We start from the raw sequence: 27128 nt of genomic DNA, 5'->3' as shown, positions 1-27128 counted from the left end.
TGCAGAAAACCGAAGAATTAAAATACGCCCAAGAGAAGGAAGTCAAATGGAATGTTAGAGCTCCCTCTTTCTTTTTCTTGAAGAAGTTCACCAAAAGATCTCTCCTAGGAGAGCAAAGTTGCAAATAGCACTCATGCTTGGAGCAGAGTATTTTCATAGCCTCTGTACACATGCCATGAAACTAGAGGACATTTATTGGTAGTTCACCGTTCATAAGAGACTTAGGCAGTAGGAAAAAGCACTTGTTAAAAGAGAAATACTCACAAAGCCATTTCGAACTGTTCCAGCCACTTCTTCTTTAAATCTTTTGTTTTGCAATAAAATTCTAACCCATTTTGTCCTTGGATATGGATGAGGTAGAAGCCGTAAGACCACTGTTAAAATGAACATCCCTGAGGTTAACAGGCATCATTTGTCACCAACATTACGTTTCCCAATTCACTAAGGAAACACCACTGTCATCACCCACAAACCTCTCATAACCTTATCTTCACACAAGCCGTGAACCATCGAGATCATCTCGGCCAACGTCACATGCAGAACAACTGCTATGCCAAGTGCATTTTGCTGCTTTGATCATTAAGGCATTAGAGATGATCATATCAGCTGTGGAGCGGTCCAGTTATTTCTCACAGAGACTTGCTTCTAATTAATCTCTAGCAACAAAAACACCTGGATCGATAAGCTGCCTCTCACATTAATGGACTGGCACACCCTCCTTGAAGAGTCAAAACTATGAGTAAATTATGGTTATTCATTTCCAAGAATTCACCTTTTTATTTTCTTTATCGGTTGTTGGATTGTTGGCTATTTTGTACTGCTGAAGATCTATTATTTCCTTCATTTCATAGTTATCACCTTTCCTTTTACATACGATCACTGCCAAATCAAATAAGAAGATATGCCTGAGAGAAAGAGAGAGAGAAAAAAAAAACGGAGATTGATTGATTTAAATGGTTTGGAAGCATGTGTGTTAATTCTCCCTAAGTAGCATTTAATTTTTCCCATGCGTTAAAGAAAAAGGCAGTGTTGCATATTGGAAAGAATGGTTTGGAGTACCCTGGCACTGCCCTCTACTAAATGAATGCCCTTGCTGGGCCTTGGTTTCCGCATTTAAAAACAGGCAACATTAGAATGAGAACAACACGCACAATGCCAAGTGCATTGTCAGGAATAATTGTCAAGAACAATTAAGCCATGCAGCATTGTTCTTGAGCTAGCACCTCTTTTTCTAGTTTTAAAGCTTAACACTTATGGAAAAATATTAATGACAACAATAGCAGTGAACTTCTCCTGATGTCACTAGCAGTCAGCCAGAATGCCTCGAGAGGCATTCATCCCTTCCACAAAGATGGAATTTAAATCCCAGGACCATGTTCTGAGGTGGGTCTTACTATGATCTTCATTTTATTGAGGAGGAAGTTGAGGCTCAGAGAAGTCAGGGAATGTTCTCAAGGGCGCACTGCCAGTGGGTGCAGGGCAGGGTCACTCTTGGGTCTAGTCATGGAACCCGCACTTTGACCCTGCATGTTGTTCCTCCTGATTGAATGGACCACCTGAAACACGGCTGAGGGGTGCATGACCCAGTTGTAAGCTAGAGAAATTACGGTGCAATTTACATGTTGCTGTTTCTCTTCTCTCTTGATGAAAACAATGTAATGAGGGAAGAAAACAAACCTTATCATCCAATACTAATACCTGCATCTTTCTGAAAACTCTCAGCCAGTGGTTCACACATACATAGAAACAATGAGAGTGATACAGTCACACAGCTCTGTTACTTGCATCACTTTCAAAGCCTATTTTTCTGGAGAGGAGAAAAGGATGTGTGTTTCCTGGGAGCGACCTTAAGAGTCTGGGTACCAAGGTGGAAGCAAGAGCTGATGCTGCCCCCTACTGGCTGACTTTCTAGGCTCCAAAGGTGCCAGAAAATGGCTATGTCAATCAAATGAATCAGTTTGAGGATCATATATACATGATATATATGTGTATATGTATATATACACACACACAATGAGGGACATCGGCCCAAGCTCACTCATCTTTAGGAATTCTACCTACAAAGTTCCCTCAAAAAATCTCACTAAATGGTTCTCACTTTAACTTCCGTCTTAGGACATTTTGCATTATTTTTTAGTGATTTTCAAATGCATTTATCAAAGAAAAAATTAAACAACTGTGTTTTATGGTAGTTACCTATCATTTCTTTATCGCTACTCGCATTTTAATGTGTACTTTTTTACTCTAGCTGATATTCTAGGTTTGTCATTTCCTTCTTAAGAGCTCAAACCTAGGCAAATCAACAGATACCAGAACAAAGAGGGAAATAGCTAACATACCTACATGAGAAATTAAAAACCTATAGATTGGCCTGTCCCCTTGTTTGTCTTCCTTGGTTTCCCTCCCTTGTCCTGGAGGAACTGTTTTTGAGACTTTCTCAATCTCCTGCTACTAGGAACTTGTTCTGAAAAGAAGCACCGATCCTTCTCACCTTTCTTGCTTTGTATGCTTGTCAAGCGTGGTTATTCGAATTTCACCATCTCCCTGAGGTCGCCCAAAAAGCAAAACTGGTTGGTTCTAAAACAGAAAATGTACATGTCTCAGTTTTTCATAATCACATAAAAAACAGAAAGAAATATTAACGAGGATATTTGCCAGGCACAACTACCTAAGGACATTACAAGTTTTATCACTACATTTTTAACACACTTACTCTAAAAAAGCTCAGGTCTATATGATACACTTTCAAAAACATTCTGTCCTCGGTCATCCCAGGAGGCATACTTAAGACAGTAATTAATTTTACTCAAACCCTAATGGAGAAGTTAGCTAGCAAAAGAGAGACTTAATTGGAAAAATTCAAATCACAATGAAGTTATAGCAGCTAATATTTACTGAGCATGTGCTGTGTGCCAGCCACTGTAATAGGTACCAGGTAGAATGACAGAGACCCTGCCCTCATGGAGCAGACTCCTGGGGGAGGTGGGGGGACAAATATTCACAGACGTATATAGTTACAAACGTGCAACTGCTGTGAAGGAAGCATGAACGGCTGGGGATCTAATATGTTCTAGGGAGTCAAGGATAACTTCCTTGAGCTAAGATCTCAAGAATGAAAAGTTCTGATTTAATGATTAAAAATAATGAGCCATTGCCCCAGAGGAAGACAATAAAAAGTTTTAAGTATGTATGAGCACCTACAAGGTGCTAAAGGAAAAAAGAATTAACTGAAGATAACACTACGGGCTAGATTACATAGTAATAAAAAAAAGATAGATGTGTAATTAATGGTACTGTAATATAAAAATAAATGTTTCCTATCAAAATTCCAGTGATATCTTGTGCAGAAACAGAAACTCCACCCTAAAATTCATTGGAACTACAAGGAGCCTTTAATAGGTAAAACAATCTTTTTAAAAAAAAGTTTTATTGTAATTAATCTGCAGTGTTCTGTCAATTTCTGCTGTACAGCAAAGTGCCCCAGCCATACATATACCTACCTATATATGTATACATACATACACACACACACATATATATATACACACACACATTCTTTTTCTCATATTATCTTCCATCACGTTTCATCACAAATGATTGGATGTAGTTCCCTTTGCAATACAGTAGGACCTCAGTGCTTATCCCCTCCAAAAGGAGGAATAGTTTGCATCTACTAACACCAAATAAAACAAATTTCTTTAAAAAGAACAAAGTTGGGGTCCCATGCTTCCTAATTTAAAAACTTATTACAGGAGTTCCCGTCGTGGCGCAGTGGTTAACGAATCCGACTAGGAACCATGAGGTTGCGGGTTCGGTCCCTGCCCTTGCTCAGTGGGTTAACGATCCGGCGTTGCCGTGAGCTGTGGTGTAGGCTGCAGACGCGGCTCGGATCCCGCGTTGCTGTGGCTCTGGCGTAGGCCGGTGGCTACAGCTCCGATTCGACTCCTCGCCTGGGAACCTCCATATGCCGCGGGAGCAGCCCAAGAAATAGCAACAACAACAACAACAACAACAACAAAAAAGACAACAAAAGACAAAAAAAAAAAAAAAACTTATTACAAAGCTATGGTAATCTAAACAGTGTGGAACTGGCATAAACAGAGGTTTCTAAACCAATGGAACAAAACAGAATGTGCAGAAATAAGCCCTCACATATATGACGGAATGATTTTTGACAAGAGTGCCAAGACCATTCGGTGTGCACAGGAGAGCCTTTTCAACAAGCTGTGCCGGGGAACCTGGACATGCACGGCCAAGAGAATGAAGTTGGACAGTTACCTTACACTGTATCCAAAAACGAACTCAACATGGATCAAACATGCAGAGTGAAAAGGCAACACACAGAATGGGGGAAAATATTTGCAGACCAAAGTGTGAGAAGTATTGATACCCCATAATTCATAAAGACAGAAAGTAGAACGGTGATTGCTAGGGGCTAGTGGAAGGGAGAATGAAGAGCTGCTGTTTCATATGCAGAGCTTGTTTTGCAAGATAGAAAGAGTTCTGAAGATGGACAGTGGTGATGGGTGCACAAGATGCGATGTGATATATATACATATCCACAATGAAAAAAACAGCTGTCCAGGCAATATGCTATAGAATTATGAGGAGAAAAGGAGATGGGAGAGTAGGGAAAGAATGTATTTTCGGTGGACCTTGAAGAAATTGGGTAGGAAAAAACGAACAAAGACACTCTCGGCTTTGACAATATTATGATCAAAAGCAGAACCATAAAAATGTATGGCACATCAGAGACCTTACACCACAGCCGGAGCACTGTAAAGAATGTGGGCAGCTATTAGCTGGATAAGTTGAGGAAAATAGCTTAAGGCCAAATCACTGAGGGCCTTATACACCAGGCTATGGAATGTTGACTGAATCCTGAAGCTGATAGACAATTCTGACAAGTTTGAGAAAGAGAGTGAATTGAAAAATCCATATTTTGGAAATGCAACTACGTGAAGAGGCAATTAGAGGCGACTGTGGATGGAAAGATGGCAGATGAGGTCCTGAAAAGGGGGCATGGTTGTACGTGTGGAAAGACAGACATAGACCAAAGGTGTTTCAGAGAAAGAAGCAATAAAATGGCTCTACCAAGATAAGTATCGTAAATCCATTCATCTGTCTGTCCTCTCTACTCACAGCTTTATCCAAGCCTCTATCATCAATCTCTCTCTCGTTCGCTTTCTTTTTGTGGCTGTGCCCATGGCTTGTGAAAGTTCCCGGGCCAAGGATTGAACCCACGCCGCAGCAGTGACCTGAGCTATAGCCAGGCCACTAGGGAACTCCCATCACCTCTCTCTTGAAACCACCTCAACAACGTGCTGACTGCTCTGCCTGCTGATAGAGTTTTTTTGACCCATAAATCAGACTGTGAAACCCTCAGGTAAAAACTTTTCACTGGCTTCCTACTGCAATCACTACAAAACCCCAACTCAGCACCTCGCCTGCAAGGCTGTGGCGTGGAGTCCCCCCTGCTCCCTTCTTCCTCTCACTCTCAATTTCCAGCCTCTCTTGCCTTACAGCTTCTTGAACGCCCCTGACTCTCACCTGTCTCTGGGCACTTCACTTGCTATGGCTTCTGCCTGAAATGCTCTCTCTCCACAGACCTTTGTGCCACTGGCTTCTTCTCATCCTTCAGGCTCAAGTGACAAATGAGTCAAATGAGTCAGAAAAAGTCTTTCAGACCACCTTAGCTAAACTAGGACACCCCTCACTACCCTCTGCTGTAGCAACCCATGCATAGCACTGAGCTCAACACAGCACTTTTAAACTCTCTTTTTACTGTCTCTCCAACCATCAGACCATGTGGTTCATAGTTATAGCCCCGGCCCCAGGCAAAGCATCTGGCACGCAGCAGTTATCCAGTAAATATACATAAAAAGAACACATCAACAGGACTCTGCATGAGAATATATGGGGGTGGGGAAGAGAAAAGAAAAGCAAAAACAAAAAAACAGACTCCAGTGGTTGGAATTTGGACTCCTGGGGGAGAGGCAACATAGTGTGTTAAGGTGAGAGGGACAGGTACTGACAGAAAATCCCTGGACAATGATGTATTACAGGTGCCACCAGACATTCCAACAGAAGTTGCAAAACACTTAAAACAACAGGAACTTGCAGGTAAACCATCTTTCCTTCAAAGACAACTCCTAGGATGTCCTCCAGTTCGTGAATTTTGGAAGCCTGATGGAATGATAATTACATACCAAATTTTCTATAGATAGCTGAAACTGTTTAATTTCACGAAGGGTCTCATTATCTCTTTTCACTTCATTCACATATTGCGCCAAGTCCTAAAGAATACAGAGAAGGGTAGAAAAAGAAAGCAGGATGAGATTAGACAAGAGATGAGCACTGCACTGTTTGAAAGAAAACACATCATTAATTTCATTAGTGGTAAAAGTTACCACCATAACATTTCCGTGACAATAAAATGAACGCCCAGTCAATCAAAGCTGCATCTCAAAAGCAATTTAAAACTGTCTGGCGTACAGCTGGGAAGAATGAAGCCTTGTCATTTACCACACCCCGGAGAAAAGGAAAGATCAAACACAAAAACAAACAAAATATGCTGCCATGTAGACCAACAAAAAGGAAACCGGGTAGCCGGGAAGTTTATAAATTCCAAACACACAATAGCTGACCTTGAGAGAATCGCACTCATCCCTGAGATGGAATGAGGGCAATCAGGCAGGATTAGTGGGAGAACAAAGTAACTAAAAGTCAGACAATGAATCTGGCAGGGCTGTGGTCTGCATCCAGTTAGCATCTTAGTTCCTGAGAACGTTCACTCAGGAGCCAGGTCAATTTCAAAAAGTTAATAAAGGGGAAGTAAAGGAGACAGAGGAACCTGAGAGCATGAAAATGAACCAAGGTGCACAAACAACGCTGGCCCTGTTTCTCCACGTGCCTTCACCTATTTTTAAAACGTCTTCTCCTATTTGAGGAAACATTAGCTAATCTTTCCATACTGTAACTCGCTATTTTTACTACACGTGCTCCAGACTTGTCCCATTTTCTGGGTTCTTTTTCTTTTCTCTCTACCCTCTTATATTCATCTGCAACAGTAGGAACGGAACGCGGACAAAAGGCAGTTCCCAACTTTGTTCTAAATGAAAGTCTTGCCATAGGATACACTGATAAAGGATTTCTTTTCAAAATGGGGAGCTAGGTATGGTTTTGTCTGACAGTAATAAATAATTGTGCGATGTTTCCTGACAGGGTACAAAAGTCAGCTAAACAGCAGAGCTCACACTCAAACTGGCACAGGGACACGGATAAGTAACTGTGCGTTGCTCTGAGCAGAGTCACACCAGCATTTGGTTTTGAGAAGAAATATTTGCTTATGTTCTAAGTTAGGTGGCATATCTTATGTCTTTCAAAGTCCAGCAGAGCAGGGGAGCTGGAGTTCTACAGATTCCCTGATACATTCAAAAAGTCTGCCTTCATCTCTTTGTGGTTCTTGATTTTCAGATTTACCTGAAAGAGAAACCCAAACTGATCCACTAGCCCTGCACTGAGGCACAGCGTCCACAAAGGTAAACCTGGCAGACATCCTCACTTGAAGAAAATAAGTCGCGCCAGTGCTCTGAAGTCATCAGATAGCCTGCTGGTTGCACAAGCCAACAGTTTGCTATTAGTCACCATAAAGAGAATGTGACATAAAACCACTCTCTTAAATCATTCCTGGTGGTTATGGAGTTGCCATACGTTCATAAATAACAAGCTATTTTAATACGCTTCTTGGGTCTATGTTTTTGCAATCAAATCAATGCAAGGACATCGATTTCAGTTAAAAATACTGAGTTCTCCCCCACCGAAAGCAGAACTATACACATACTTATAGATATTGTAATTTCAAGATTAGCATATAATGCATATGTATTTGCAGCTTACAGTCTATTGGTTTTAGGCCAGAATGAGAAATACAGACAAGTTCATGATGCATTTGTCTTACCTTCATTGCATCAAGAGCCAGTTTTAGATTGGCCTTCTCCATAGGGTCAGTGGTATGTTTGACCAGCTCCTATTTGGAAGATACAGTTTAGGACTCCTTTCATCAAATGAAAACCAAAACATAAGAAGACATTTTTTTTAAAAAATCCCGTTTTTATGGTTACTCACGCCATCGCGTGATAAATCTGATGCAACCGGGCTCTATTTTCATCAAAAATTTCAAATTGCTAAGAAGACCAATTAGACATCAAAAGAATGTGAGACAATGGCTGGAAACACTTTCCTTTCCAAGCTGAACCTGAATTCTCCTGCCCATCACTGACACTCTTCCCAGATATTATGAAAGATCCCCTCTTTGCCAACTGAATTGATACTTTCTACTCTACCTGTTCCCGAACCTGGCTTCTCTCTTTGGATTCTGATGTGACTACAGCTCTCCTTTGGCTTCAGGGACATCAGGCTCTTCTGTTTGTTGATGGTGTGGCTGTTGGTCCATCTTAAATGTTGACTCATGGGTCCTTTGTACTTTTTTTTTTTCCTTATCTGCACCTTTGAAATTAGTTATTGTTCCCTAGATTCTCACTGTAGTCTTCTGTTATTCTTACTTTGCACTCGCTACAAATTCTATCATACCCACTGCCATAGCATCACCTATCACCCGGCGTGACAGTCCCTCCCAAATGAACGCACTCAATTCAGAACTCAACTCCTATGTCCAGTTATTCCATAGGTTCCAGCATGTCCAAGCTTAATGCACCTTCACTCATAGCCCTGCTCTTATTCATATTCCTGTTTATGTTTTACTGAGTGACGGCCCCTCCATCATGTAAGCCAACACCGAAAAGGTGCCGACACTTCCCACTCCCTCACTTTGTTCTGTTTGTGTTAACTTTGATCCTTCTCCTTGAAATCACCCCCCTGCCATTACCCTGGTTCAAGTTCCTGCTCTTTTCAAATGGGTCACTCTAACAGGCTTCTGACTGATCTTCTGAGTCACAATTTTTCCCCACTCTAATCTATTCACTCTGCTGACACCAGAGTTGACTCTCTAAATGCAAGTCAGCACCTGTTATTTAGACTTCCGGGAAATCCACAAAAACTTCAGGTTGGCATCCATACCTCATAGACACTTCAACATCTGAATTCTGCAGACCTCTCCCAACTTCTCTCTCCGCTGCTACCTCAACAGCCTATGCCCTAGTTCTACTAAATGACCGGTGCTTCTCAAAATACATCCTAATTTCTGAGCCCATTGGGCACAGTTTTTTCTCCCTTTAGAAAGCCCTTTCTCTCTGACCCACCTGTCAAACTGTTATTCTTCCTTCAAAGTCCAACTCGAGAATCACTCCTCTGTGAAGCTTTCTATGGCAGCGGTCTCTACTCATGCCACAATTTACTAGATCTCTCTTTGTGCCAACCTCTGGACCTTCTGCATACCTATCATACCATATTGTACTTGACAGACTCTATTTCATTTTCCCCACCTAAAGAGTGAGTTTCCTCAGCATGAGGGAGGCTGTTTCATACTGTCAAATGCCTAACACTGTACGTGGAACATGGAAGCCATTCAAAAATCCTCGTTGAATTCAATACCAGTAGTGTTTCTAGTGGTAAACAGAACCTACAGACATCCAATCTGTTAAAGATAATAAACTTGCCAAAGGTATATTCTTTGGTATCCATTTTGACTTTTCCTTTATTAAATAATAACAGTAAATTATTCTCAAAGTTTCAAACCCCCACTATACATATTTGCAACTGTGAATTCAAGTCAAAGCCATTTCCAAATTTGATTTCCCCGTGAAAATACAACAGTAAGTAGAAAATGTTCAAATTTATACCACATTTATTCAACACGTTTCTAAACAGAAGACAAATTAATTCTACCGGACACGATTTCAAAATGGAAAAAACATTTCTAGAATTTTTATCTAAGGGTGGTGTCCCAGATAAAACTTTCCCTATTTTAAAAAAATCATCATAGAACTAAATATACTTTTGAAATTTAAAATATAAAAGAGCCCAAGAAAAATTAGGAGAAAAAAGTTTGCTGAATTTCAAGAAAGTAGTCATATTTTATACTTTTATACGTCTGTCTAAAATCTTTTAAGTGAGCAAAATATATATTTCTTGAAAACCACCTCTTAAATTCTTCAATCGATATTTGACTATATCAAAGTTATAAAATAAATTATGATCTTTTGGACATGGTTTTAGTTTCATGATATCTCAGAAACTGACTGCCTAAATCTTATTATTTTTTCATAAAATGCAATTTGATTAAGTTGCTTTGAGTTTAGGTTTCAGAAATGTTTTAATGCATTTTTAAGGAATAATCAGGGTTTGAATTTTTCTGATTTTGCAGTAGAACAAAAATAGAAATAACTAATAATTTTGCAGCTACAGTTCAAGAAATTTAATATATAAGATGTACAAAGCACAGCAAATTCAAAATTATATTTCACATACAGGTAGTAGATCTTTTTAAAATGACATTTCACAAGCATCAGCAGAGCTGACAGACTAATACAGTAAGACATTTCTTTGGAGCAGAACTAATGAGTCTCCTGGTACAGCTATCAAATTAAATTTACAAGACTCTCCACCCTCATTAGAAGACTAACCATGGAAACCATAAGCTAGGGGTTATAACAAGAATCACTTCAAAATAAATGTAGTCATATTGTAATTTAGTTTAGCAGAAAGCAGCAGAGAATGTGACAGAATTCTCTTTCGTTTATGGTTATAAGGTACAATTTCTAACACAATTAACCCTCCAAAATTCAAGTGTATCGCAACACTGAGGTTCTCATAAATGATTACTGCTGATGCCCGAAGACTGGGTTGATGGGATAGTTGTATTTGCTTTGCCTTGTTCTTAAATGTTGAAAAAAAAAGTTTTGAGCCAGTTCTGTTTGAAGGACACAAATTGTGACTTTGTGAAAGATAACAGAATTATCTTCGCTAAAAGGAAGAAAAAAAAAAATCCAGCTGTTCTGTGATTTCCCACTTAGCTACTCTGATAATTGAAAATTATAAAAAGGGGATGGGGCTCCAAGCATAACGTAGTTGATGCTTCACTGATATTTTGTTGAATGAATGAATGAACAAATAAACGATTGGACTTTAGTTACATACCTGGAGGAGAAGGTGATACTTTAAAACACGCTGCATAGGAACCACAAGCAAATCTCGAAGAGTAAATTTCCCATTATTTGCTCTTTTGGAACATTCCTAATGAAAAAAAAAATTTTTTTAATTGAACTTTGTTAACCAAAGGGAATCATAATACAAACATTAGAAGATGCAAAAGCCTTGACGAGCAAAACGGCTCTATATATTTACTATACAATAAATATTTTGTTGTTTTCTTTCCTAGCAATCCTTCTTGCTGAAAAGAGTAGGAAGCATCATCAATTGAAAACCAAAAGAGGAGTTCCCATCGTGGCGCAGTGGTTAACGAATCTGACTAGGAACCATGAGGTTGCGGGTTCGGTCCCTGCCCTTGCTCAGTGGGTTAATGATCCGGCATTGCCGTGAGCTGTGGTGTAGGTTGCAGACGCGGCTCGGATCCCGCGTTGCTGTGGCTCTGGCGTAGGCTGGTGGCTACAGCTCCGATTCAACCCCTAGCCTGGGAACCTCCATATGCCGCGGGAGCGGCCCAAGAAATAGCAACAACAACAACAAAACAACAACAAAAAAGACAAAAGACAAAAAAAAAAAAAAAACCAAAGAAACAAAAGTTGCAGCATTTCAACTCTAGATAAGAAAATATGTAGAACTATTTTATGTATGAAAATTATTTTCTCTAGTGGTCCTCCAGTGTCTTCCCCCATTTGTACCACTTAACCTTTCACCAGTCTCCCCAAGCAGGACCGTGGACCAGGCATCAAGAACAAGCCCTACTCATCAAACCCACTATGGGCCTTGCTCGCCCTCAGGTCTTAGTTTATTCGGTTCTCTCCAGGTCCCATGTGCTTTGTCTAGTTTCCAGAAAAATTCATCATCCTCCTGAAGAAATATCCTTCTAGGCTGTTAATAATGATCCCAATCAAAGTTGTGCTGTCTCTCTGCGCCTTCTGAGTCTTTTCATTATTACTGTAGGTAGTATCTTCCCCAATATATTCTGTCTTTTCTACCTCTAAGAATCTACTATTTGCTCAATAAACATGTGTTGCAATGAATGAAATGGAATGACTGACTCTAAAAATTTGCTAAAGTATAAGCCCACGCCTGGATTCAAAGTGTTTAAAGCCTCAGGTTTTATTTTTTCAGTCTCACACTCTCCTTTCCTAAAAGTTGACTGAAAAATCATATTGACTGCTTCCCTCTTCTGACATTAACTATGACTTTGAGGAAAGTACTTTGAAGCGTCAAAGCTTGAATTTAAATCAAGTCTGGCACCCCTCGGCTGTGTGACCTTGAGCAAGTTGCTTTTCTGATTTTATTGTTTCTCACATATTTGTAGTATAGTTCAAAATAAAGTGCCATAAAATATTTTTATTCATGAGCAACCTTTTAGGACCAAAATTCTCAGTTATATAACCAAGACCAAGGAAGCTTCCAGTTCTTGGAAGGAGTTGTGTTGCAGAAAATATTCTTTTTTCTTTTTTGCCTACACTTAGCTTTTCTGACACATGGAAGGGTAAGATCATCAGGAGCTAGAAAAACAAAACACCGCTCGCTCTAATGACAGTATTGAGTTAATGAGTGCTTGACTACAGCTCTTAAACAAGAACTGAGGACACAACCTGCCACGTTAGCTCACAGCTTGTCAACTGCTGCGGTTCACTGGACAGATAACTATTTCAACTGATTTCTTGCTTCCACAGATTGTAGAGAGTTCTGGATCATGGGTCTCGAATAGGAGGTCAAACTGCTAATAATACTATTGCAATGCATCTTCCCAGCTGCATTTTAAGTTCCTTGGAATTGAGGCTGTATCTTAACATTTCTTACGTTAAGCCGTCTTAACATAGTGTTAAGAACAGAAATGTTATACATTTAAAATTCACTTTGTTATGTTATGGAAGTCAGTTTAAAACTGCTGGGGGAAAAAAAAAACTAGTTCCAGTTCTAAGTCACAGGGTCAGGACGTAAAGAAACGAACTGGTATTAGCTACAACTGGGGAGGCTGCGAGTGAAGTGTAAAATGCTTATTGGCATTGCAAGCAAATAATGGGGAGAAATGATTCTTCCAAAAGAGAAGAAAATAAAGTGAAACAGGGATGAGCCAGCTTACAGGGCAAGGTAAAGAGACTCTATGACCCTTCGCCCCATGTCTTCTTGGTTCCTAACTAGAGGGAGGAAAAAAAGACAAAAACGAACCAGAGTAAAAATAACCTCAAAACAGCAGGAGGCAGAGCGAAACCAAGTATCAGGCAGCTTTCCCTCCATCATGCTAGGACTTGCAAAAGACAGTTCCAAAAAAGACTGTTTGTTGAGGGGTTATGGTAATTATTTGATGAAACACTTCCAAATCAGGCCCATGCTTAGAAATCGGGGCTTTTCAGAGTGCCCTCTGTGGTGCAGTATATTAGGATCTGGTGTGGTCACGGCACCAGCTCAAGTTGCTGCTGTGGTGCACGTTCGATCCCTGGCCCAGGAACTTCCCCATGCTGTAGGTGCAGCTGGAAGGGACGGAAGGAAGGGAGGGAGAGAGGGAGGGAGAAGGAAGGAAAGAATGGAGGGAGCCTTTCAAGCTCAGCCTGGAGTCCTCTCTTTCCCTAACACTCTCAGTGACGACAGAAACTACGCCTCTGGAGTTCCACAGCATGCGCGCTGGTCGGGTTTTGACAGTGATTCTGTAAAAAGGGAGAGTAACATTCAAATGATGCTAAAAGACCACTTGCTGACTCCGCTCTTGAACCAGGATTATATACCTTTATTAAAAAACAACAACAACAACAAAAAAAACCTGAAGTTCCCATCGTGGCTCAGGGGTTAACGAACCTGACTAGCATCTATGAGGACTTGAGTTTGATCCCTGGCCTCGCTCAGTGGGTTAAGGGTCTGGCATTGCTGAGAGCTGTGACGTAGGGTGCGGACACAGCTCAGATTCCCTGTTACTGTGGCTCTGGCCTAGGCCTGCGGCTACAGCTCTGATTGGACCCCTAGCCTGGGAACCTCCATATGCTGCAGGTGCAGCCCTAAAAGACAAAAACCCAAAACGAGAAACCCTGCCTTAAAGGTAGCTCTGTTAGGACGTAGTTGTGAAAGTTGTAAAGTCTTGTCTTAGCAGCACATCTTAATTTGAGTCAAGGTGGCTTATAGATCTACACTTAGGAGGCTCTATTCTCCAAAGAGGAGCAGGGGCCCTTGAGGCTAAAGAAGGATGTCACTTAGTGGTGACTCAATCCATTTCCTGACATAGGGTCCACATCGTCAAGGGACTGCAGAGGTAAGAAAGAAGGATCCACGATACACAGTTGGTAGAGTCACTCGACTGCCTATTAACATGCAAACTTTCTAACCAAAGTTCCCCTCTGTGGGAATCATGAGTTATGATGATTCCAGATACGCACCGACAGCCCACACAGAGAGTGGATCATACATCCCTCCCTGAAATTTAAGAAAAATCCGAACATATGGATAATGTATTTGAGGTAACTCATATAACGTATAAATAATCATTTCCAAAAGTTTTTTGAAAGTGCAAACTCTTCCGGGGGGGGGGGGGGAGATGTACCCCCCCACACACCAAAAAAAATGACTTAATACAGTTTCCAGATGTGTTTTCCACGGGTACCATGGGCTCTGTGCATACTGGTCTACTCCCCACTTCTCAAACTCTCCCAACTCTTCTGCTCCAGATGTGCCAATTCTTCCAGAATGCCCCACAGGGAATCTCATCCGTCAAGACTCACCCCTTTCTTCATCGATCCTAACTCAAATACTTCCTCTTCAGATAAATCTTCCCCAGCCCAACTATTCTGAGGGAATCCCTCAATCTTATTCACGGAGCCCTGGCCGAGGGCTCATCACAGGCTACTTACTCTCACTCTCATGAGTGTCTATCTTGTCTTCTTCTTATGGGCAATATCCATCCATGCCCTTTTCATATGCCTGTCCCCTAAATGTCTTCTATTTTTAATAAACAATTTAAATCTAATCTTTTTCATCCTGTACCTTTTACTCCTCTGGGTAAATTGACTCATCATCTCTCTGAACCTTGACTTTCTTATCCAAAAGAGAAGAAAATTAATTATGTATCTAACCAAGTCACAAGGCTCTAATGAGATAACGCATGTAAAAAATGCCATAAATCTGATATTTTACTGCTGTTATTATCACTGCCATAGTATTATTTTATAGAGCTATCTATTAAAATATTTTTCGAAATTATACGTAGAATACATGGGAAATTTGTTGTTGCATTGATCATGAAAAGAAATGTGTTGTTCTGTTTATTTTACTCTCTGTCACATACAAAAAAAATAAACAGGCACCTCTAATTTCAGTTTGACATCTTCTTTTGTCTTAGAAATGTAGTCTAAACTTGAGATGGCCAACTCCACTCCACTGCAGTACTGCCCATAAATAACCAACCTGAAAGGAAAAAAGAGAGTGAAAAGAAACCTGTAGGACAAAACGGCAAAAATAAAGTAGAAAAGGAAAGAGGCAGAATTTCCATCTATTTAAAGCCAGAGTTGAGAATAATCAAAGCAATCTCACTCATCCTGCCTCTGTTACTTTCTAGGTAATCCTGGGAAGATGACTCATAATTTCTCTGAGCCTCAGCTTTCTCGTTTCTTCTTGGTTTTTTTTTTTTTTTTTTTGTAGGAGGGGACCAAAGGAAGTTTCCAGGCTAGGGGTTAAATCATAGCTACAGCTGCCGACCTACACCACAGCCATAGCAGTACCAGATTCAACCCTCATCTGCGACCTATACCCCAGTCCACAGCAAAGCCAGATCTCTGACCCACTGAGTGAGGCCAGGGATCGAACCCAGGTCTTCACGGATACTAGTAAGATTTGTTTCCAATGAGCCACATGGGAACTCATTTTTTACCACCTGCCACACACACAGTTATAGAATGAGGATCGCTCATCCTGATGATACCATATAGTTAAAAATAACTATTTTGGAAGTTCCCACTGTGGCTCAGTGGTAATGAACCCAACTAGGATCCAAGAGGATGAGGGTTCGACCCCTGGCCTCACTTATGGGTTAAGGATCCAGCGTTGCCATGGCTGTGGTATAGGGGCTGGCAGCTACAGCTCCAATTTGACCCCTAGCCTGGGGACTTCCACATGTTGCAAGAGCAGCCCCCCAAAAAACAAAACAAAACAAAAAGATATTTTTAATTTCCAAATTTGAATGGGGTGGATTCCTTGTACACTTTTATAGCAGGTGGAATTTACAAACTGGCTTAATGACTATCAATATTGCTTGGGACGCATATACATCAAAAACAAAATAAAAAATTTCTGTTTAAGGTTCTGTTGGAGATCAACTTGTTCACTGTTTACTCTCACTCAGGAACAGCTTTCTTTTCTACCACAATTTCACTGTAATCACTACTTATAATTCCACTCATTAATAAACCCCATACTCCTTCCTACTTTTTAATTAAGAAAAATACATTATCTGAAAAGGGGAACAGAGACGTCTGAGATGTGCTGGGTAGACTGCTCATATGACACGGGGTCAGAGCCTGCTTTGGGAAGGTTATCTCTTGGAAGAAACCGAGTTCTGCAAAAAGCAATGGTTAATTTATTGTTTCCTTTAATTCTCCAATGGGGTGGGGGAACTACTACTACATTAATATTTATCTACTGTTGATGCAGAGCAATTAATTACCCACACCTTAGTCAGGACTAAGAATTATAGTGTTTGATTTCAACAGAGAGAACTATATTCTAAGCAAAATTTCTTAGTACTTCTAATTCCTGTGAACTGTTCAGAAGTTTTTTTTTTTTTTGCTTTCTTTAGGGCAGCACCCAAGGCACATGAAAGTTCCCAGGCTAGGGGATGCAGTGTAGCTGTAGCCGCCGGCCTACACCACAGCTCACGGCAATGCTGGATCCTTAACCCACTGAGTGAGGCCAGGGATTGAACCTGCATCCTCATGGATACCAGTTGGGTTCCTTACTGCTGAGCCACAACAGGAACACCAATTTTATTTATTTATTTATTTATTGTAAACTCAGAAAAGGAAACTGATTTTGGCTGTGAATCTAATACTCCAAAATAAAGAATTATAAGACATTGGAGTTGGAAAAAGCACTACGTACCAGCTAATCTCATCTACCCCTAACATTTACAGGTAGAGAAAGGGAGGCTCAGAGAGTTCAAATGACTTCCTGAAGTCTACAGGACTCGAGAGTGACAGGGTCTGTGCGTGGACCTGCATCTTCTGGTTGTCAAGGCAAAAGTCTAGATCCTTTTCCTTTTTCTCTTTTCTTTTTTTCTGATATGCTTATATTGCTCAACTACCATCCAGAGATGAACTATCCCAGGTTCTAATCACTGCCCGGGAAGTATCTTAATGAACAGTAGTAATAGCTCTTTATGAGCAAATTTAATGCTAACCCTCATTACAAACTAATAGCCACAACATTTAAAATCCACAAGTTACCTTTCCTTGTAGTTAATGAAAACTTGATACAAGTTCTGGTCATTTTTATTTACAATGGAATCATGAATCTCTTGCATTAGGTTCCGATGAACTTTTACAAGTTCCTTAGGAAAGAAAACAATGGCAAAGGAAATTAGAAATCAGAAGCAAAAAAACTCAGCCCAAACCAGCATCCCTATTGTTGCCAGGCTTGCCAGGCAAAGATATGCTAAATGCCCTCAACATAGAAACCTGATACCATCACTGAAGAGAGGAGGGTAAGGGAGGTGAAGTCAGAGAGGAGAAGAGAGGTGAAGGCAGAGACAAGCCACGTGCACGGGAAATAGCAGATCTGACTTGAAATGTCAGTGTCCTGTGGAAAAGGAAATTATCTCACTAGTTATTAAAGGGTAATTTATTCCTTGTATAAAAATATGTACAGTTCGTTTTCATTTTATAATCACTTTAAAGTTTTAAATAAAACTATCCAAGTGCCTAATGTTTTATTGACAGGATAAAGTAATGATTCATGCCCTGGGACATAAAAATGTAGATTGGTACTTTGGTCAATTAGCGGTGTCCTGGAGCTAGGCTAACAATAATCAGACTAAATTACTTGAAACCAGACAACGAATGGCATAAATAAGCAGCAGATCAATGGCAGCAGGAAGTTGACGAGGGCACCTCAAAAATCAGAATTCTACATTGTCCCCGATCGGCAAGTAATGTTCAGTCAGACAGTAAATACACGTTACAGCCGGGAAATGAGAAGATTCAAGTCAAGGTACCAATCCTCCCATCATCTGTCCCTGTAGCAGAGCACAAACTGACTGCCGGGCATGCCTTTCCTTAGCAGGTGAAACATGAATACGTTGGCCCTGTCGCTTTTCAGAGGAGCATGGAAAAACCATCAAAATAGACTCTCAGGAGTTCCCACAGTGGTGCAGCAGCTTAAGGATCGGGCACTGTCTCTGCAGTGGCTTAGGTCAGTGCTGAGGTGCAGGTTCAATCCCCAGCCCAGCACCAGGGGCTAAGGAGTAGGTGTTGCTGCAGCTGTGGTGTAAGCTGCAGGTGCAGCTGCAGCTCGGATTCGATTCCTGGTCCAGGAATGTCAATGTGCCACAAGTGCAGCCAAAAAAAAAAAAACCAAAAACAAAACAAGACTGTCAAATGGGTCCTAAGTTACAGGGAGTGTTTTCAGGTAGTTCAATAGTTCAAGATCCTCATCTTTCTAGAATGTGTGGGGTTTTTTTTTTTGTCTTTTTTCTATTTCTTTGGGCCGCTCCCTCGGCAAATGGAGGTTCCCAGGCTAGGGGTCGAATCGGAGCTGTAGCCACCGGCCTACGCCAGAGCCACAGCAACGCGGGATCCGAGCCGCGTCTGCAACCTACACCACAGCTCATGGCAACGCCGGATCATTAACCCACTGAGCAAGGGCAGGGACCGAACCCGCAACCTCATGGTTCCTAGTCGGATTCGTTAACCACTGCGCCACGACGGGAACTCCTAGAATGTGTGGTTTGTTTGATGCTAAATGTTCATTTGATACTGTGATGTTTTCCCTCCATGTTAAACTCAATAAAAAAAAAGTCTTCATTGGGCCAAAAATCAGAGACAAGGTCAACATGCCACAGCTAACCAATGGGGATACCACAACACTAAAATTAAAAGAATCAAAATATTAAAGACTTTGCAGGTGATACAAGCAAGCCTGTACATAAAAGTTTATATACAGTATGTAAAAGCCATACATTAAAACTGAGACCGGTTCTAGAGGTCCAAGAACTTAACCTTGTCTAACACGTCCTTACGCGGCATTGCACTTGGCTCGCTTCCCTGCTTCTGGGTAAATATTCTTTTAGGATTGCAAGGTGATGCTAAGGTATCCTGGAATCTGAAATGCTTACCTAAATGTGAGGGAAAGATTCTCACATCTTACCATTAAAATAGACTGTTACATCACAAGGGGTGAATTTTAGAAAAGGGGATTTAGGCTGATATAACTAGGACCAGCAACCACCAGAAAGCAGAGGCCCAGGGCAGGAAGAAAGGGCGGGAAGCAGAGGAGAAGGATGGAGCCAGAAGACAGGGTTGAGGGGCTGGAGGAGCCACACAACAGGGAATGGAGCAGAAGGGGACCCCACAAGACACAGACAGTAACACGGAGATTAACCGAGGTGACCCGGCCATGACAAGCTGCTAAGGATAAGGCATGAATCTTATCCGTTTGTGTTCAGCACACCTTCTGCCTGGCTTTTAGCTGACAACAGAACATGTCAGTTATTTCCAGAAAACAAGACCATAATAACTCAAGAGGCAAATAACTGGGTTAAAATTCCTAAAGAATACAATAGAATGTTAAAAGTAAGAAGATGGGGATTTTAGGGACACGGGCCACCATTTTAGCTACTGTATTTTTACTTACGGGAATGTTGATAAATACAGAATCAAATTCTGTGGCTGTCAGAAATCTTTTTAATGGTGCCATGAAATACTATCAGGAGAGAAGAGAGATGTACTCATTAAGCACAACTTATCATAATTGACATAATAGTTTTTCATCAACGAGCAATAAATATTTTACCAAAAGTTACCTGTTTATCAGTATGATGAATACCAAGAAAAAAAAAACAGAAACTATTTTCTCTATTGTAAAGACTTTGAACAGGGATCTCAAGACATAAACACAAGGTGATACATTTAAAGTACAAAACAAAAGACCTGAGCTATATCTGCCTCTGAAAGCAAGGGGAAAAAAAAGAACACCTTTGGCCAATGTGGCAAAAAAAAAAAAAAAAAAAAAAAGGCAACATGCTAGAGATATATTTGAGGACTAATACAAAAAAAACCCCTCAAGTGCTTTGCAGAGATCAAGGGTCTGCTTATGTGACTCATGGATCATTTTCCCTTCATTCCTTGAGAATTTTAGTGCCTTGCCTACCCTATCTCCACCCATGACTACTCCCGACTTCATGTTTGGCCACCTCAGTCACTGGGCAGATGATCCTTCCAATAGCCTGGCCTCCTGGCCCTTGAACTCCAATAACCTGGGTCTCATCCTAACTCAGCTACCCTTGGGGTCATACCCCAAGACCTTGTCATTACCAACAACCGCATATGCTCCACAGCATTAATGTGAAGCAAGCCACTCTCTGACCTCTACCCTCCCACCTTTACAGCTCACTCCTTCAAGGACCTCTCGAACCCAGTGCTTCTGCTCATCCACGGACCATCCCATATCCCTCACGTCCCCTCTCTCCTTCTTACCCAGTTTACGCTCCATGAACCAACATCAGACTCGCTGGCCTGCACACACACTTACCCTCTCTTCTTCCAGTGCGCTTTTCTGGAAGAAGGAAGATCCATATATTTTGTGCCTGTGCCTAGGAAGTTAAACAGGAACTATCGTGACAGCTAATGCAAAATATAATCACAAAACCCAACAGAGCCGCTAATGCCACATAGCCTCAGCACATATACTCTCTCGTTCTCCTAGATAACTCTTTGACACCTTCATCTCTCTCTCGCTCTCTTTTTAGCTTCCAAAACTTTCTCCTGGTTCTCATTCTCCTAACCTCCAAATGTGGAAGTCACCAGAGGTGACCTCAGATGACGTCTCTATCTGCATCATTCCCTGGGGAATGTCACCTAGCGCCGCGGGCTCAAACACCATCGCCTCATGGTAACAGCCCAATCTCTACAGCAATTCAACCTTTCCCCTTAATGTCAGACTCATACATCTAACGCCTCCCCAACACACCTTGGAAGCTAATAGGTATCGCAAATTTAGTTGGTCCCCACAGACCTGTGATTCCCACACTGGTCCTTGCCCATCTCGGTCACCACCTTCACCATTCAGACAGTTAGTTACGGTGCTGTAAACCAAGCCTTCTTGATGGCTCTTTCCCATGCATCCTACCCAATTCATCATCAAATCCACTTGGCTCTACTTTCCAAATTCATCTGGAACCTGACCCTTCCTCACCACCTCTACCAACCCCATTTCCTGTTGACTTAACTACCACAACATCCTACTTCTTCCCAGTTTCCACCCTTACCCGACCAGAGTCAGAGGAGCTGTCAAAAGCTTCTTACGTTAGATCACATCACTTCTTCCAACCAAAATGCTCCTGCTGAAGCCAGCTGCTCCTCCACACTCCCACATGATGGGGGCTTCACTGCTGCTCTGACCTCACTGCCCCCTCACTGTTCTGCTCCAGCCACCTGGACTGCGGCTGCCCCTCACGGTACACTGCCCGCTGCCCGCGTGAGGGCCCTTCTCCCTGGACCTGTCAGCTCTGGGCTACCCACACGGCTTGCTCCCTCAATTCACTGAGACACTCACTTGCTCTAGACTTAAGACCGTCTGCTTATCATGTGACCATGGAGCCTTCCACTCCCACCCCATGAACCAGCCTCCCATCACTCGCCACCCCCTTCCTCTGCCTTATCTGACATATGCTTTTACTTAAATTGTAAACCCTCCCTTGAGAGAAAGTGTCATGAGAACCAGAGTTGTGCCATGCTGACTGCTCTATCCTCAGGCCCCGGAACAGGGTGTCATTCAGGTGCTAGGGAATCAATAAATTGTTGTGGGATGAATAAATCTGCTTGGAGATCTTTATACCCAAAGTTCCACTGAAAATCAGAATACACAGACACCACAGCAACTCTGAGCCTATATTAAGGCAGCTTTTGAGCATCTAGAATGACTTGATGACTTACTTTTTCTATTGACTCCAGTGTTTCTGTATATTTTTCTTCTGTCTGCTTAATTTCTGCTAGGCAGCAACTTCGTATGTCATTTTCTGGACATTTCTGCAATAAGAATTTTCAACTTAAAATTTTTTAATCGAATGCATGTACTAATCACGCTGGTAAAAGACAGAAACCGAAAGTACTGATTTTTTTTAAGCATTCCAGTCTAACAAAGCACTTAGCCAAAAGATGTATTTAACTGCATTTGTGAAGGACCTTTGCTTTTTTTAAAAAATTTGAAAAATGTAAATGAAGAATAGGTAACTATTTTTCGATTACTAACTGTGAGTATAGATACGCTCTTCAAATTGAAACATCTTTCGTTATAAATGTAACTGAATCTAAACACATCATGCATGATGTCACATAATCTTCTTCATGTACAGTGTACTTTACAAGTGTGACAGAAGTAAATGCAAACATCGTTAAGTGTCTCAGTCTTCTCATCGGTGAAACAGAATTACAGCACCCAGCCCAAGGGGCTGTCAACGGGACAAACCATGTGCAGCACTGAACACCCTGAGGAGCTCCCAGGAAAGCCCCCGTGCATTCAATTATTATCACTGTTACCCCTGTGCCGTAAGAGCAGCCCAGCACCCGCAGCTAAGTAAAGACTGTCCTTGGGGAAGACAATGAAGAATGTGCTGGTGCCCCAAGCAGTTAATAATTAAAGGGGATGCAGATGACACTCCGTCACCTCAAACACTCTTAAAATGCTGCCCCAGGCATCCTGTCGGCTCGCTCTGCGCACACATTGGTGACATTCACCAAACACAGGCCAGCTGCCTTGTTCCCATCCCACCGAAGCTACTGCTCCCTATCTGGGCACCGGACAAGCCGCCAGCCTTCTGTTAAAGGCAAGAGGAAGAAGAGAGCCGAGAGAATTCATCGAAGCATTGAAGAAACCTAAGCTACCCCCAACTGATGGAAAACGCCTTTTGTATTCAAAGAGACAATGTTAATAAAAGCTTACGCAACCTTTTTTTAATTTCGAATTATAGATGAGAAAATCATTCAAAGTAATTCTGCATGTTTTAGATATTTTAATGGCAGATAAAACTTTGTAGGCTTATATTGACCATGGCCCTACCTGAAACTAAGTTTGTAAAATAGTAAAAATGCTAGGAGACGTATTATGAAACAAAAGAAAAAATACATCCCATCAACTTTTAATGAATAGGAAGAAATATCCTTAACAAATAGTTTACACCACATCAAAGATTAGTTTTGCTTGCTTTATAAGAGAGGATTTCCTCTTATGACAATGTAATGTCATGATTCCCTGAAATTGTGTTCTTTTTTTTTTTTTTTTGTCTTTTTTTTGTTGTTGTTGTTGTTGTTGTTATTGTTGTTGCTATTTCTTGGGCCACTCCCGCGGCATTATTGTTGTTGTTGCTATTTCTTGGGCCGCTCCCGCGGCATATGGAGGTTCCCAGGCTAGGGGTTGAATCGGAGCTGTAGCCACCGGCCTACGCCAGAGCCACAGCAACGCGGGATCCGAGCCGCGTCTGCAACCTACACCACAGCTCACGGCAACTCCGGATCGTTAACCTACTGAGCAAGGGCAGGGACCGAACCCGCAACCTCATGGTTCCTAGTCGGATTCGTTAACCACTGCGCCACGACGGGAACTCCCTGAAATTGTGTTCTATCACCACTTAGCCATTATTTAGCTGGGTGGAGGGTCATTTACTTCTCGGACCTTCTTACGAGGAAGACGAAAGGATTAGACCAGAGATGTCCTAGGATTATTCCAAGGTATAAAATGCTACGTTTATATGACTCCAGATGCAAAAACAAGTCATAGTTCTGCAGTTATGATGTTACTATTTTATCATATAAATTAAATATTTTATCACTTATAATTATTATATGAATACTCCTTCAAAGAATCACTTTCCTAATAAAATACTCAGAATAACAAGATGTGGTAATTAGTTATAAACAAGATAAAAAAAGAAAACAAACAAAAAATGACCCCAGACGTTACATAAATAACTATATTAATAAGTCCTTCAAACAATTGCTTTCCTAGGAAAATACACAGAGTAACATAAAAAACAGGCAAGTCAGGAGTTCCCGTCGTGGCTTAGCGGTTAACAAACCCAACTAGCATCCATGGGGACGTGGGTTCGTTCCCTGGCCTCACTCAGTGGGTTAGGCAGCTGGTGTTGCTGTGAGCTGTGGTGTCGGTTGCAGACTTGGCTTGGATCCCGGGTTGCTGTGGCTGTGGTGTAGGCCGGCGGCTACAGCTCCGATTGGACCCCTAGCCTGGGAACCTCCATGTGCCACGGGTGCGGCCCTAAAAAGACGGAAAAATTAAAAATAACAAAAACCCAGGCAAGTCAAAGTCCTACAGGAGGATGTGCTTCCTCTGCCTTCATTAAGTCCTCGTACACTTCGCCGCCTTCGTCTTCCCCATAAACACAGTCGTACAGACCCTCCTCATCCTCCACGTGGGTTTCACTGGAACGAAAGGGGACAAGACAAACGTCACTGTCTGTCGTGCAGTAAATGCAGTCATTAGAAAGAGCAGACTGGATGTTGAGAGAAAATCGAGAGAGGACATCAAACATGCCAAAGGCTTGTATTACAGCTCTGTGCCTCCGAAGAAGGAGAATGACAAACGACAACCACCACAGAATCCGACCCCGATGCAGGGACCTAACGTCCACTGGGCATTCTGTATTCCCTCGTTGGTCCAGGCCCAGCATTAATTGTGCTATCAGGCAGGCATCATTTGATCAATGATAGTGATAAGGACTCAGAGAGAACAAAACGTTCTTAGACTTGCCCAGGGATACCACGCTAGTTAAATGGCAGAGCCAGGATTTAGAACCCAGTCTGCCTTACCTTCTGAGGCTTCTAACCACTTGAGCATCCTGCCTCCCATTTTTCATATCCGAAGGGCTCAGCTCCATCCTCTGTATTAAAGGGTATAATGTAGAGACGACAGGGGAATTGGGAAGGATGCAGTCTTTTAAAAGCATCGGTTTCTGCGGGGTTATATAACTGTCAATGTCTAATGCAGTGGTTTTCAAACCTTGTTCCTTCAAGGCCACTCAGAGGGTACCCACCAGGTCCCTCTTCAGCCAGATTCTGCTTTTATCTGTTTTATTTGTATTTTGTTTAAAGAAAAGGTCCCAAGGCCACAAGACATGTTTAAAAGCCATTTAAATTCTTCTGCTGGTCTCCCAGCAGTGAAAAATAATCCCTACTTTTAAAGCGTCTGCGAACACTTACACAATGACTGATGGACGCATCTTTCCTAAACCCTTCATGTGAGGTTGTAAACCTATTCAGTCAAAGCAGAAACAGCTGCTTCTGCCCATCACCCACTCTGGTGGTGCTCCTTCAGCTTTTCCTCTCAGAGTTCTATAAATAGCTTCTATTAACTAATAATGCCAAAGAACTGAGATTAATAAGTTTCGATATGTTAGCAAGAAGCATTAACATCTCTCCGAAAAGAAATTCCGCTCCTTCAAATCTGCCAGCCCTCAGCATTTCTCTCGGGCCTGTGCAGATAGGACATTATAAATTGATATGTACAAAAATAAAGACACTGGAACTGTAAATGTCACTCTGCAACTTGGAGCATTTTTCAAAGCAGGTGCAATCACAAGGTTGTCTGTGTTTGTCATGAAGAATTATTTGGAGGCTTATGACAGAAATGAAATGTCAAATACCCAGAAGAAAGGAAGGTGCTTCAGGGAGAAGCATCTGGTGGTAAGAGAAGTTTCAGAGACGTCTGCTCCAAGCAGAATGCATTCCACAATCACCTGTCTGCCCTCCGCCCACCTGCCTGATTTTTCCTAAGAACCAACTGGACACCAGCCTGGCCATCGCTGGGAGCGTGGGGACCCAGAGATCCAGGGGCTCTCCCGTGGTGTGGTGTGGTGTGGACCACAGCACGTGAGCCCAAAATTCTCTGCATGCAGAGAACAGAGTGAGAATAACTCCAACTAAGGAAGTCGGGGAAGGCTTCACAGAAGATATTATGTCTGAACTGCATCTTGAATGTAGTTAACCTACTCAATAGGTATTTACTGAATAAATACTATGCTCCAGGAGACAGATGGCAGATGAGGCATCACGGTTTCTGCCCCCCAGGGGGGACACACTGAATGAGAAGAGGGGACGAGCATGTGAATAAAGCAACCTGTGCGAAGGCAGAGAGGCAGGCAGAGTCCCGCGAGGGGAGGCGTCCCATCCGGTGTGACCAGGTGTGTGACCCGGCCCCGATGGAAGGGGTGAACCAAACGAGGGCCTTGACCTCTGTGAGCTCCACCTGACTGGCATCGGGGAACCACAGAGGGGTCAAGAGAGGGGTTATGTGGTGGGTCAAGAAGACAAGCAGGGGGGTCGGGGAGCCCCCAAGGGAAGTCCTGTGGGCGAGGGGTCACGAGGGCTATAACTCGGGTAAAAGGCAGAGGAGAGACACAGACCTAGGAGACTGTCAGGCATAGCCCCCTGGGCATGGGGACCAGTCAGAGTCAGGGAGAGTGAAGGATGCTTCTGAGTTTTCCATTTTGGAAACTGGGGGAGATGGTGAGTCCTATTGGCAGTTCTAGGATTTCCATACCGAGGGGCTCCGGCAGGCAGTCTGCCTGAGTGAAGCAGTGATGCTGGTTCAAGCACTTTCTATAATTTATCAAAGGAGAGGTCTGATGAGTCCATGAAGGAGCTGAGATGAAAAAGGATGAAAGAACAGGTTCAATGTCAAAAGGGATCCTCCTGTCCTGGGGAAAGATCGGCTGTGGAATCCATTTCTTTTTTTTTTTTTTTTTGTCTTTTGTCTTTTTGTTGTTGTTGTTGTTGCTATTTCTTGGTTCTTGGGCCGCTCCCGAAGCA

General features: G+C 42.1%; 1 protein-coding gene across 10 annotated transcripts in view; it reads right to left on the bottom strand.

Annotated features, from left to right (window-relative positions):
• The window catches only part of VAV3 (vav guanine nucleotide exchange factor 3), a 373539-nt gene that overhangs the window by 176290 nt on the left and 170121 nt on the right, over positions 1-27128 (bottom strand). For all 10 annotated transcript variants that reach the window (XR_014844590.1, XR_014844591.1, XM_085023765.1 and 7 more), the window contains 11 exons: positions 24635-24743; positions 22245-22337; positions 19945-20013; positions 17541-17644; positions 15408-15507; positions 11098-11193; positions 7961-8029; positions 6210-6296; positions 2492-2577; positions 773-905; positions 265-374 (listed from right to left, as the gene is read on the bottom strand). Coding sequence is in view for 8 of the 10 variants with exons in the window: in XM_085023765.1 (XP_084879891.1) it covers positions 265-374; positions 773-905; positions 2492-2577; positions 6210-6296; positions 7961-8029; positions 11098-11193; positions 15408-15507; positions 17541-17644; positions 19945-20013; positions 22245-22337; positions 24635-24743 (1056 nt within the window). In the remaining 2 variants the exon portion in view is untranslated. The remainder of the gene's footprint in view (positions 1-264; positions 375-772; positions 906-2491; positions 2578-6209; positions 6297-7960; positions 8030-11097; positions 11194-15407; positions 15508-17540; positions 17645-19944; positions 20014-22244; positions 22338-24634; positions 24744-27128) is intronic.

Source organism: Sus scrofa, chromosome 4 (assembly GCF_054392235.1).
Source record: "Sus scrofa isolate SSC_HxYL_T2T_F1_AM1 chromosome 4, Sscrofa_HxYL_maternal_Yorkshire_Landrace_v2.0, whole genome shotgun sequence".
Lineage (NCBI taxonomy): Eukaryota > Metazoa > Chordata > Mammalia > Artiodactyla > Suidae > Sus > Sus scrofa.
Note: the sequence above shows the minus strand (reverse complement) of the source record. Positions and strands in the feature narration are given on the sequence as shown.